General features: G+C 43.8%; 1 protein-coding gene across 1 annotated transcript; it reads right to left on the bottom strand.

The window, feature by feature from the left end:
* Positions 1–287: 287 nt before the first annotated feature.
* VPS18 (VPS18 core subunit of CORVET and HOPS complexes) lies at positions 288–12,127 on the bottom strand. Its single transcript, XM_057404000.1, has 5 exons — positions 11,972–12,127; positions 6,469–6,610; positions 6,184–6,275; positions 3,584–5,454; positions 288–2,859 (listed from the first exon to the last, which is right to left on the bottom strand). Exons 1-5 carry the CDS (start codon positions 12,060–12,062, stop codon positions 2,131–2,133), a joined length of 2,925 nt encoding a protein of 974 aa, XP_057259983.1. The 5' UTR covers positions 12,063–12,127; the 3' UTR covers positions 288–2,130.

Here is a 12,127-nt window from a genome sequence, read left to right on the forward strand (position 1 = left end):
AAGAATGGAATAATTCTAACATACCTATATATATACCAATATACGAAGAAAGCATCCTGTAAAAACCCAAAAGAGGTGGAACAAGTATTAAGAACATCTGAAGGAAAAGAACTTGAAATGACTCCATCAGAATGAGCTGCTACTCACGTTTCTGCTAAAGGGCAGAAAAATGGCCACTTGCCTTTGCTCAGAAACTGGTTTAGGTAAGGGGCTACTGTTGCTTTAGAATGACATATACAACTTTAAGCATCACACTGCTTACATGAAAAGATGATGAATCAGGAGCAGCCAGTTACAACAGGTTTAATGCTGAACTTCAAAAGACATCACATTCAGTTTTCATCACAAATTCTTCTGGCAGACCCACTGACTTACTCAAAGCAAAAGGCTATCCAGAGCCAAACAAAACTACAGCATGTGTGGTTTCTGAACACTTGAAACAGTGGTTTGATAAAGCAGCAACAAACACTACCAGGTGGCAATGAGACTGCCTATCCCATGGCTCCAACAATGAAAAGAGGGTCTCAAAACCTCAGGTATTCCTACTGTCAGCTCTGGCTTTTATTACTCATGTAGTTTTATACAGATAAGATCCATTCATTCCAGGCTGAAGTTCCCAACAAAAGCACGGATGTTCTCCTGGACTGCTGTACAGTTACCAACATTCTTAGGTCAGCTCCTTGAGGAAACCAATTTATAATCCCTTTCAATGGTGTGAAGACACACTTCTACAATGCCACAAAGAGCATGACTAGCAGGCAGGGAGGTATTCAAGCACATGCATTCATGTGAAAGAACTGAAGAAGTTTTGCAGGAGAAAGTATTTTCTGTTGCCTTAATTACAAGAATCATCATTTTTAATTTAGATGATTCCATCCTTCTGCCAATCACTACATTTGGGATTCAGCCTCAAACAGCAGAATTTCATTAAAACTTTAGTTTCTTCAAAACTAAACCAAGGAATCCTTGCTAAGTCAATTGAATACGATGGTTTGTTCCCTCACCCACAATGCAGTGATCTCCACCTTCTGGGAAAAATTTCCCAAGTCGGAGCAATAGACCTACAAGTGACCTGCTGCCACCTCCAGAAAGTATCAAATACTGTCAGGAAGGCAAGACTGCCTAGTCACTAGGTTCTGGTTTCAAATAGCAAATTTCACACCAACAGAACTTTTCTGTAGTCTACCCTTCAGGGAACCTATGACTGGATCTCCTGTCTAGTGCTCAAGTGCAGCTTGTGGTGGATGACAACAGGACAATACAAACAGGTTGTGTTCCTGCTTGCAGAATATCTACCAGCTGAAACCTGACTACTGTATATATAAATTTTGGGTTGGGCAAAGACAAAACCAAGACCCACTATACAAAGACAGCTGTATTAGAAATAGGATTCAGATAGTGAGGAAGGGGTGAACAGGCTACAAAATATTGCCAGAAACAGTAGCTAGAGAAAACTGAAATGTATGGTCTTGTCCATATAGCTTGTGGGAAAGAGAATTAGACACCTTAAATTTCAGACAAATGTGTATTATGAGACACTCCTGCTTGAGAATTACACACATTCTTGTATTACATTGTGTAGAAACATGTAAACATCATGCTACACAAATACAAAATATAAATGCAAGAGCATTTGTCCTTTCATGTCCTTTCCATGTATGTGGTTATAGACTCTCAGCAAAAAGGAAACAGAAGGCAATTCTAGCTTTGGATGATGAATGAACCCTACACTGCTTAGTGTTCACTACCTTTTCCTTCAAGCTTGTCTTCACCAAAACAAATACCACACAACAGGGAAGATAAATCATAGGTTGTTCCCAATTCCTTCTGGACAACAAGGCACTCCATTAGCTTCACACTGAGAACCTCAGAAGAACTGCAAGCAGGAAACATCTGCTAAATATATTCCAGTAGATTAACTCTTAACTATTGTTCAAGTTCTTAGACAGCCATAGCTATTTCTCCACATGTTTCAAGACTAGCTCACCATAGTGACCCCACTACTCTTTTATTAAGAGTTCAACAGTTGCCACTGTGTTCCTGCTTCTGGAGATTATATTCTCACCACAGAAGCTTCACAAGTTGTGAACAAAACTGCTCTTGTGTACTAACAGTTGCAGGCTTGGAAAACTACAGCCAGCTCTGCATCTCCTCTTCATACTTCTGGGGATCAATAAAAGGCTTGTCAATTGACCGGATCATCAGCTCCCCACAGTACACACATTCAGCTGCCACAATATCATCAATGTCAGCTTTGATCTGTTCCCGGCTCTGCTGCCCCTTCCCCAAGCTAATGGTATCTGTGTCCTTGGGACGATGGTGACTCTTGGAAGGCTGACTGGTAGCTGCCAGCTTCTTCTGAAGATCTTCAAGTTTTGCCTGTTTATAGGCAGGAAGGTTTGGGAACACCGCTTGGAGGAGACAGTCATAGTGAAACATGTGGCCACACAGGAAAAGGTAAAAAGGGCGGTTTAGAAGTGGGAAGTCACAAGCAGCACATTTTTCCTGAGGCTCCACAGAGCCATACTTATTTCTCATTTCCTGGATGTCCTCTCGGATTCTCTTGGCACTCTGTGTGGCTTCCTCCATCTCCCTTTTCAGCTCCTCAATGTGCTTGTTGTAGTCCTCCAGAGAGTTACAGATTGCCTCCTTGAAATGGTCAATGGTGACAAAGTCTGGAAAGAATGGCAAGACATCTTCAATCTTCAGCAGGGCACAGCTGGAGAGGCAGGCCATTGCCTTCTTGACATCCTTCTCTTCCTGAACAACATGGCGAGCAATCTTTAACCAGAGCTTCTTCCGGAGTTCCTCATCATCTTCAGGGAGATCTGCACAGGACTTCGCAAGATCAACATCCACCTAGAAGTTGGACAGACAAGGAAATTGAGGTAAGCTTCCCTCTTAGTTTATCCACCACTCAACTTCAAAGCCTGCTGTCCATCATAGGAGGCATTAATAGATAACTTTTATTGCTATCTCATTGCCTAGGGCTGCACTACTGGCCTGCTCCTTGTTTACATGTCAAACACCTCTCCTCTCCACCAGCAGTCTCCTTGAAGATTTTCTTGCTAACCAGCAGACAACCACAAAGCCTAGCACTACAGTAAGGGCAAATCCATGTCATAGTATCTGTGCTGGCCACACACTGCAGCAGAGACATCGCAATGCCAATGAAAAAGATCCAATGGCTCCTTGAAGGTCAGACTAAGCTGACAAAGGCATTCTTCTGTGATAGTTATCATCATGTAGGAATAGGAATTAATTAGAATCCTGAACAGTAGCTATACAAGTATTGCATAAATGCAGATATGTTAGAAGTATTTGATGTTAGAGACCAAGCTTAAGGCAGACAGTACTCCCCCTTGTACTTTCCATGCCTCTACCTTCAATTATGGCTTGTCACAGCCAGCTGTCTACTTAAAACAACCATGAAAGCAAGAAGCACATTAACAGAGACAGGTCTTTCTTCCTACTTAGCTGCACAGCTCCTGTACTGATGAAATCTGTTCAGTTCCTCTCAAATGCTCAGCTGGTCAAGATAACTTTCCTACATGTCATGGCATGCATGCACAGACACACGTACCTGTAAGGCAAGATCCACAGCCTCCTCATATAATTCCATCACTTTGTAAATATGGACACATGCATGGTGGTGCCCATGCTCTGCACACAGGCGCAATGCATACTTCAAGTCATAGTGGATCCTGTTTGGGTTGGTTCCTGCTTGCTCCAGGTATGATAGCAGCGAATCCGGCCGACACAAAGCATAAAGAGACAACAGGTAGTTGTGAATGGCTTGCTGAGTTTCCTCCAACTGATAGACACAGAATTCCATATATCTAATGGCTTCATTGATCTGCTGGGTGCTGGCACTCTGGCTATAGTTAACAAGGGCTGGAATGAGGTTCCTAGCATCCAATCTAGAGCCCATAGAAATCCAAGCATCAACTACCTTCTTGGGAATATGCTGGATGAGGACTGGAGAGAACTTGTAGAACAGTTTCTCGTCTCTGTGCCTGGACAGCACATTTAGAGCCTCATCGTACTCATCATGCTGGCAGTGGTGAGCTACTACACGCTCATAGTCCTGCATGATGACTGCAAAGTAGACCATGTGCTCTGTGTCCCCATGGCTTGCCAACAGCTCATAAATAGATGCCCGGTTATTAAACAAACAGTCTTTGTTTTTAGGACTGCTCAGGAATGTGCGAAACTTCTCCCGTGTATCCAGGTAGAGATTTCGCTGTGAGGGATCTCCTTCCAGTACACCTAACCAGTTCAGGTACAGCTCTGTTAACCACGTGGTCAGCAGAGTGGTCTGTGTCTTCTCAGAAGGCTTCAGATTACTCAGCTTCTTAATCAGAAACTCCATCAGGGCCTCTTCTTGCTTGGCTTCAATGAACTTAAGGGCAATTTCCTCAAAGTAGCTCTGGGTCAGCGCATAACACTTGGCACTATCTAGATACCTCTTGTTTTGGAAGCAGTGCTCTGCTTCTTTTGCCAGCACAATATCTAGGCACTCTGGACGATCTTTACAATACTCTTTGGCTAAATCAAATTTGTTCATATTCATATACATCTTCCACACATCTCTAGATTCCCGCTGGACATGGTAGCGGAACACCACTTTCTCAGTGTGGATCCAGATCTGCTGGACTGTGGGATCTTTGATCATGCGTGTCAAAAAACCAAACTTCTCCAGGAACATATCTTGAAAAACAACCTGCCCATTCAGAGTGCACACAGCCTTCACTCGATCAGGCAGCAGCAACAAGAAGTGGAACTGGGTAAGTACAATGGATATCGGTTTGTTCACAGTTATGTCAATATCAGAAGGATAAACCCAGACCCGTTCATCACTCAAAATTGAATCGGGACGGCTATAATCCAGTGTACCGTACAAAACACCATTTCCCATCATCCAGGCAAAGGAGCGTGGGTTGGAGCGCAGTTTTGGGGTGTAAAAGGCTATCTCACTGAAACCAAAGCTGGCCGGAAACTCCCGGAAGCTTGGCAAATGGTCAGCATGCAAAGCAAATATGGAGCTGAAGCCTTGCTGCTCTGTCCCTTCAGGCACTTTGCCAACAAACTGGAAAAGTCTCTTTTGAGTGGTGGCTATAATAAAAAATTTCCCTTCTATTCCTCGTTCAATCTCCAAGCAGCAGACTGGGGCAGGTCCTGATTCCTCCTCCAGAGTGTAGACCTGTCGGAAGTACTGGTCGGGATTAGTACTGAAGAGGCTTCCCTCACTGACAGAGATTTCAGCCTCATAGATCTGCCCCTGGGCTGTCCCCACCAGGATAGGCCCCGTGTTGGTCTCTGTACCAAGGAATTTGTTCCAGCCCACACTTTCAATCAAGTGGCCTTTCCAGCGGGAGAGTGCTCGCACTTTCTGAACACTTCTGTTCAGGTAAAGGCATTCACTGGTGTTCAGAGCAATCAGGAGATGGGAGCCTGCCAACAGGAGAGGGGTATGGGAAAGAGAAGGAGAGAACAAATTAAGACTATGCTGAAGCAAGCCAAATTCCTGAGGCTTCTAATCCTCACATTTGATAAGCTCTGGTATCAACATACTTAATCCAAGACTTTCCCAAACATTCCTTAGAATGTGGGGGATTTCCATGCTGGATCAGGATGGTAGTCCATGAGTGGAAAACTTAAATTACTAGCCCCAGATGCTCCAGCGAGAACATATTCTTCTGTTTCAGTAAGTGTTCTAAGGATAAACAGTTCCCAGAGTTCTCTCCTATCCCTGGCAGCTGGTGGCAGATACAAGCACCCCTTTCCAAACCTCTGGTTTGTTTTTTACAATCAGGCAAGGCTACAGTGAGCTGCAGATGTTTTACAGTCCTTTCTAAGTCTTATACAGTCCGATACAGCCCAGGGTGACTGCAAAGATTTCCTTTAATTGTTTTTAACAGCCTCACTCAGAACTAATTGCATGTGTTCATTTCAAAGAGGTCCAAAGCAACAACATACACACAAGCCAGTGTGTTTTCCTAATAGCACAAGGGCAAATCAGCAGGCAGAGCCCCTGGGCAATGGAGTCCTGCCCATAGAAGAACCACCTCTTCTCCTTATTTACAGAACAGAAAGAGAACTCTTTTGCCAGCTCTTGTTATGCACATTCAGTTGCATCTTCTGCCAACCACTGTCTGTAAACATCATAGTCCGTTGCCTTACCTGTGTGGTCCAAAAACATCTTGTAGACTTTGGCTTCATCTTTGCGTCCCAGCTCCACCTGATTAGGTTCATCTGGCTTCCCAAGATCAATCCTGCAAACAGAAACCATGAAAGCATGTTTCCAACAACAGTTCATGTAGGCGTAATTGCTTACTGTTCTCCATCTTGGGTTTCCACCTTGGCTTTTTATCCAGTTTGTAAGTTAACAACTTCAGGGAAAAAAGACAAGAGAAAGAAAGGGGCAAGAGAAAATAAGCAATAACTGCAGGTCTCTGGCAGCGTTACCTGAGAAGGGTGTCTTTGCCAAGGCTCATACACAGCTGGTTAGAGGAGACCACTAAGCTGTTAATTTTCTCTGGAGGAGCAAAATCAATCCTTTGCTTGTTAAATATTGGTGTTTCCTTCTCCAGACGTGCATTCACATATCCTGGAGAAAGAACACAAACTCTTAAAACCAAAACAAGACCAAAACCCCACAACCACAACCCCACACTACATCAAATTCTAACCTAAAAAAAACTAGAAGGATCATCGCCTGCTCTGGGTTATACTAAAAAGGGAGCATGAACACAGAGAGCAGCACTTACACGGGTATGTATAACAGGAATGAAAAGGAGTAATACACTTTACTGCCTTGTCATGGGTATGTATAACTGTAATGAAAAGGAGCAATACATTTTACTGCCTTGTCACAGAACTGCAAAATTGTCACTAACATTAATTTGAAAGCACACAGAATTCCAGGGGAAGCCACAAAACTGTCACATAAACTGCATAAAAAGCTGAAAATGAGAGCAGAATCACAAAGTCATTTGTTTTCCTTGGTTGACATTTTATTTGCTCAAGACAGGAAAGAATGGCTGGTATCAGAGAAGACACAAAGAAGGCTCTGGTTCGACACTCCCACACAAGCTACCCATGAGACCATTATGGTCTTAATTGAAACATATTTCTGTCTTATTCCATGTTGGGATTGAACAAGCTATCATACTTGACATCCATCATTCACAAACTAAAGCTATTTTGAAAGCCATGTTGAGGTTTTTTTGTATCCACATAGCAGACTTCATCACAGAGAAAAGTTTATTGGATTATTTGCTGCAGGGAACACAGCTGGAGGTCACAATGATGCTTTTGCCATAACCCTGTTTTACCAACCATAACACTATCCTAATTGCAGCTTTCCAGATGGAAGGCATGTGAACTACTTGTTAGAGCCAAAGCAATAACCAAGACCTGGTGACTGCTGAATCAATGCTTTAGTCTTGGCTTAAATTGCTTCCTGATCCAAAACCCATTCAGACTGGTTTACTGTTTCATGGCAAATCCCCAGATGGAGCCAGACTAAGCTAATCCTCAAATCCTTTAAAAAAAAAACAGGCCTGAATTCTAAGTAATGCTCAGTTAAGGGGCATTACCCAGAGTTAAGGGTTGAAGTTGGGTAAGACACAGCGACCTTATAGGACACATGTTGCATTTTAAGCCCAACCAAGCAAACCTGACAAATCAATGAACTGAAAATGGGAGTGTACAACCAGAGCAAGTTAGCTCATGTGACCAGGTAAGTATTCAGCTAGTCAGTCTAGTCCCAGTCAGCTTGGGAAATGTGACATCCATAGGAACGCGTATTGAGGGATTATTTATGAAAGCGGGTAAGGCAAAGAATGGAGAAGTAAGGTCTGACTTGAGGGAAGTGACATACTTCTGTAGAAATATATTAATACATGAATAAATAAAGCTTAGAAGTCTATGCTTTTAAAACCCTCTGTGATCTTCAGTGCAAATGGGCAAAGCACAAGATGCAGTTCAAACTCATACCTCTGGCTACAGCAAAGACAAAAGCCCAGCCACAGGCAAGCAGTTAACAAACTGAAAGGCAAGTAGGGCTGTAACACCATGTGGCAGCACAGAGAATCAGCATGACAGATTTAGTTTTCATTGAAGATGAGTAAACCTCAACATCCAAAACCATAAGACTTGCAGAGACTGTGCCATTCTATTCCTAAATGAGAACAGCACTCTTTATGGTCTTCCTATGAGGAAGCAAAAAAAACCCTACAAAACAGCTCAGATATGCCAGTGAACTGCAAAATAAGGCAGCATTCATATAAAACCAGACCCAAGTGATGACACTCATTAGCAAAATCCTGGAACATGTGTGCCTCCACAAACAGATCTTATCACAAAGTTTCACCCGTATCTGTCCCATGAGACAAGTTTTCCCAGGGACTGAATTTCCCATATGCACAGTCTTACATAAGCCTCTGACAAAGAAAACAGCAGAAGATCAGTCTGACCGCACTACCTCAAGCTTAAAAGCAAGACAGACTGGTATACTACTACCCACATGCAATGAACTGATACCTAAAGCAAGCAGATCCATGCAGCAGTTAGCCTGAACAGGAAGATTAAAACCCAAAAAGAGGTATACTAAGTTAAGGCCATTCATAGCCAAAGCAGCTAACTAGGAAGATGTAAACTTACAGAAAAAAAAAAGAAATCTGGAATTGTATTTCAGAGGCAACAGACTACTTCCATTCTAAAGAGCGTAGGCCTGACACTAGCCTGGGACTAACAGCACCACTTCAAAGCACACTCAATGCCTATAACCTCCCGCACGTTATCCTGAAAATCTCTAATTTCAGCCCTGTTGCTGTTGAAAAAGCCAGTGTAGCAGTGGAAAGCAGCCTACTAACATTACGAATCCTTCAATTGCCTATTCCACCAATGCCTTCTCCTTGACTCCACCTCACCACTAGACCAGCTGCAGGATCTTTAAAGGATTCTTGTTCTAGAGGAAAAATGCACATACAGGAACAGACAAAGCAACCACAATCTGAGTAGGCAGCCTTTTGCTCTGCACGTATGTTTTCTTCTCCAACATTGAACCACATCTTAAACATTTCCCACTTATGCAGATGTGCATTCCTTTATTTCCAGTGAAGCAAAGCAGATGTTCTTAATTTCAGATTAGGGAGCTGCAATGCCACAGTTTAAATTTGCTGGTATGAACTGTGCTTCAAAACTTGAGGACCAAGCTCCCAAGCTACAGATTCACATCATGTCATCTCAACAGATAAGTAATAAATATAAACACATTTATATATATAGAAAAAGGAGGGATTACCCTGATAGGAAAAACTCACATACCAACGGGTCAGCAAGTCACAGCCACTCAGGCAATCCTGAACTGTTTTTTCAGATTGCCACTAAGCAAAACAAGGCTGACTGAGACACAGGAAGGAAAGGGAACAAATAGTATCTATACACAGGTAGGGGTTTAGAGCTGGAGTGGGAGAGTTTGTGTTTGTTGGATTTTGGGTTGATTTTTTTTGTAATTCAGCCATAGTTCAAGCCAGTAGATTGGATTCCAGCATTCTTGACTCTTTAGGGCTGTATCCATTACAACTATTGCTAATTGCTGTTAGTGTAGAATCATCACCACTAACATGAGGATTTTAACTAGTGTCTGTAGCAGGAGAAAGATTAACTTCTTTAACTTCCAGTCCTGTATACAAAGGAGATGTCTATTTTACAACATGCATTCCTTTCAAACAGTGCCTTCCTTCATCCTGACCCCTTCTGTTCAGGCTGGGATTCTACTGCAGCATTTCCCATTACTGATTTCTGGGCAAATCTGCATTTTTCCATAGAGCTTTTAAACCATTCAAAGATCTAAGCTCACAAACTTCAGTCAAGCCTAGTGGGTCTAAACAGGTCTTTTTGTTCTGGAACTGCAGCCTTTGAAGACAATGCAGCAATACTTTAGGTTGGCAACAGGGTCACTGCTTGGTTATCCACAACTTGAGAAACAGCACCTGCAGTTTAACAAGCACAGGGACTAAAACATTAACAAGGTCATTAACTGAAATAGAGAAGTAAGTTTTAACTTCCAAAACTTCCAACCTAACCTCAAGGATTGCTTTCAGGAAGTTAGCTATTTGTTGCATCTTTTCCCAAGGTCAACTTCAGATTGCCCACAACTTCTACCAGCCCAAGTTTCATGCAAAATTACCAGGTCTGATTTAAGGACAACTAAAACCCTGATGAGGACGTACCTTTGCGATTCAGCAGTTTCCCAAACTTCCTTTGCCAACATCAATTGTCAGCAAACAGGCAGATTTCTCAACTGTAACTGTCATGACTGGAGACAGGGTTGCAGCCCTCAAGAAAAGCTGAGTCCTTGAAAATTTATCTTATGTAACACAGCTTGTCCCAGCACTGTTTTGCACAACACTTATTCAGGACACTTAATCTTTATCTAAAATTACACAACAAAATAACTATGCATGTTAAAACAAACAGAGGGGACATACCTATTTCAGTACCTAGACTCATGTAATGAGTAATTCTGTCTTTGTATTTGCACTCAATAATATACATAGTATAACAGAATCCATCAATTCTTAACACCTATATAGAATCACAACCTAGTTTCCCCAAAGGTTAACAGCCAGCAACACTGTGTAAGGAAAAAACTTGAAGGAATATGCCCATCCGATTCCAAGCACTCAAAAAACCATTGTGACGTGACATCAAACAGGGAACAGTTACTGAACCTAACAAACCTTGAATTTATCATAGGAGATACTCGCCATCTGTTTGCTTTCTCTCGCATGAAAGAAACAACTAACTGGTCATCACACCGTTACTTTAGATTGATTGCACACCTCCCTGGACAGTACTGTGTACCAAAGCTTCACAGACCTGTTAGAAAAGCTTAACAGTGATACAGATTGCTTTCTTGGTAACCTTCTTCAGCAGTAACCTTGCCACTAACCCAACCACTCGAACAACTAAGCCTTTGGTAAACTGCCCCTGGGTTTGGAAACTAACCCCATGCAGGTACAGCTGTGCACACAGCCAGAATACTGTAACAGCTGGGTTCCTCAGAGGGGAAGAAACAGTCAAGAGCTGATCTCAACTACCACAAGTCCTGAACTGAATAGCGCTGAGGTGTGGTTATAACTTGTGACTACGAAGGCACTTCACATACACATTTCCTACACACATCTCTACACACCACAGGGCCTATGGCCTTATAAAGCCATCCCACAGATAACCAGCATCTCAGTTTTGCTAAGATGACCTGCATTACAGAATCATTGGAGTTGGAAGGGACCTCTGAAGATCACCTAGTCCAACCCTCTGTCAAGGCAGGGTCACCTACAGCAGATTACACAGGCTGGTTTTGAATGTCTCCAGAGAGACTCCACAACCCACCTGGGCAGCCTGCTCCAGTGCTCTGCCACCCTCAATGTAAAGAAGTTCTTCCTCATGTTGAGGTGAAACTCCTTGTGGTTTAGTTTATGGCCATTGCTCCTCATCCAGTGCTGTGCATCCCTGAAAAGAGTCTGGCACCATCCTCGTGGCACCCGCCTTTGAGATACTAATCTGCATCGATGAGATCTCATCTCAGTCTTCTCCAGATTAAACAGGCCCGGCTCCTGCAGCCCCTCCTCATTACAGGGATGCTCCAGACCCCTGATCATCCTCGTGGCCTCCACTGGACCCCCTCCAGCAGCCCCTTGTACTGAGGAGCCCAGCACTGGAGCCAGTGCTCCAGATGTGGCCTCATTAGGGGTGAGCAGAGGGGGACGATCACGTCCCTCAACCCACTGCCACACTCCTCCCGATGCACCCCAGGGTGCTATGGGCTCGAGCGTCCCCTGCACCAAAACATTCCACCCGAGAAGCGACGCAAACCCAAGCCGGAGCTGACTGCTCTGCCTTACACCGGCACCCGGCAGCACCCCGCACCGCCTGACACGCCCCGCTCCCCACCTACCGGAGTGCGGGATGCCCACGCTGGCGCGGCTGTGCTGCACGGCGGCGGAGCGGTACAGCGAGTCCTCGTACTCGTCCAGAATGGACGCCATGGCGGACACCGGCACCACAGGCCCGCACCCGCCACTTCCGCCCGCGCTCAGCTGACCCGCGTCAC

The sequence above is a fragment of the Pezoporus wallicus genome, unplaced genomic scaffold (genome assembly GCF_028554395.1).
Source record: "Pezoporus wallicus isolate ANWC-B61680 ecotype Strahan unplaced genomic scaffold, APGP_CSIRO_Pwel_v1 contig_8673, whole genome shotgun sequence".
Taxonomy (NCBI): domain Eukaryota; kingdom Metazoa; phylum Chordata; class Aves; order Psittaciformes; family Psittacidae; genus Pezoporus; species Pezoporus wallicus.

What these genes read in the sequence shown, in the direction of transcription:
- VPS18 (XM_057404000.1), bottom strand. Translation starts at nt 12,062, where the DNA reads ATGGCGTCCATTCTGGACGAGTACGAGGACTCGCTGTACCGCTCCGCC. An exon ending in GGCAAAGACACCCTTCTCAG is followed by an intron (nt 6,276 to 6,468) that starts GTAACGCTGCCA and finishes TTCTGTTTGCAG; the next exon opens with GATTGATCTTGGGAAGCCAG. An exon ending in GATGTTTTTGGACCACACAG is followed by an intron (nt 5,455 to 6,183) that starts GTAAGGCAACGG and finishes TCCTGTTGGCAG; the next exon opens with GCTCCCATCTCCTGATTGCT.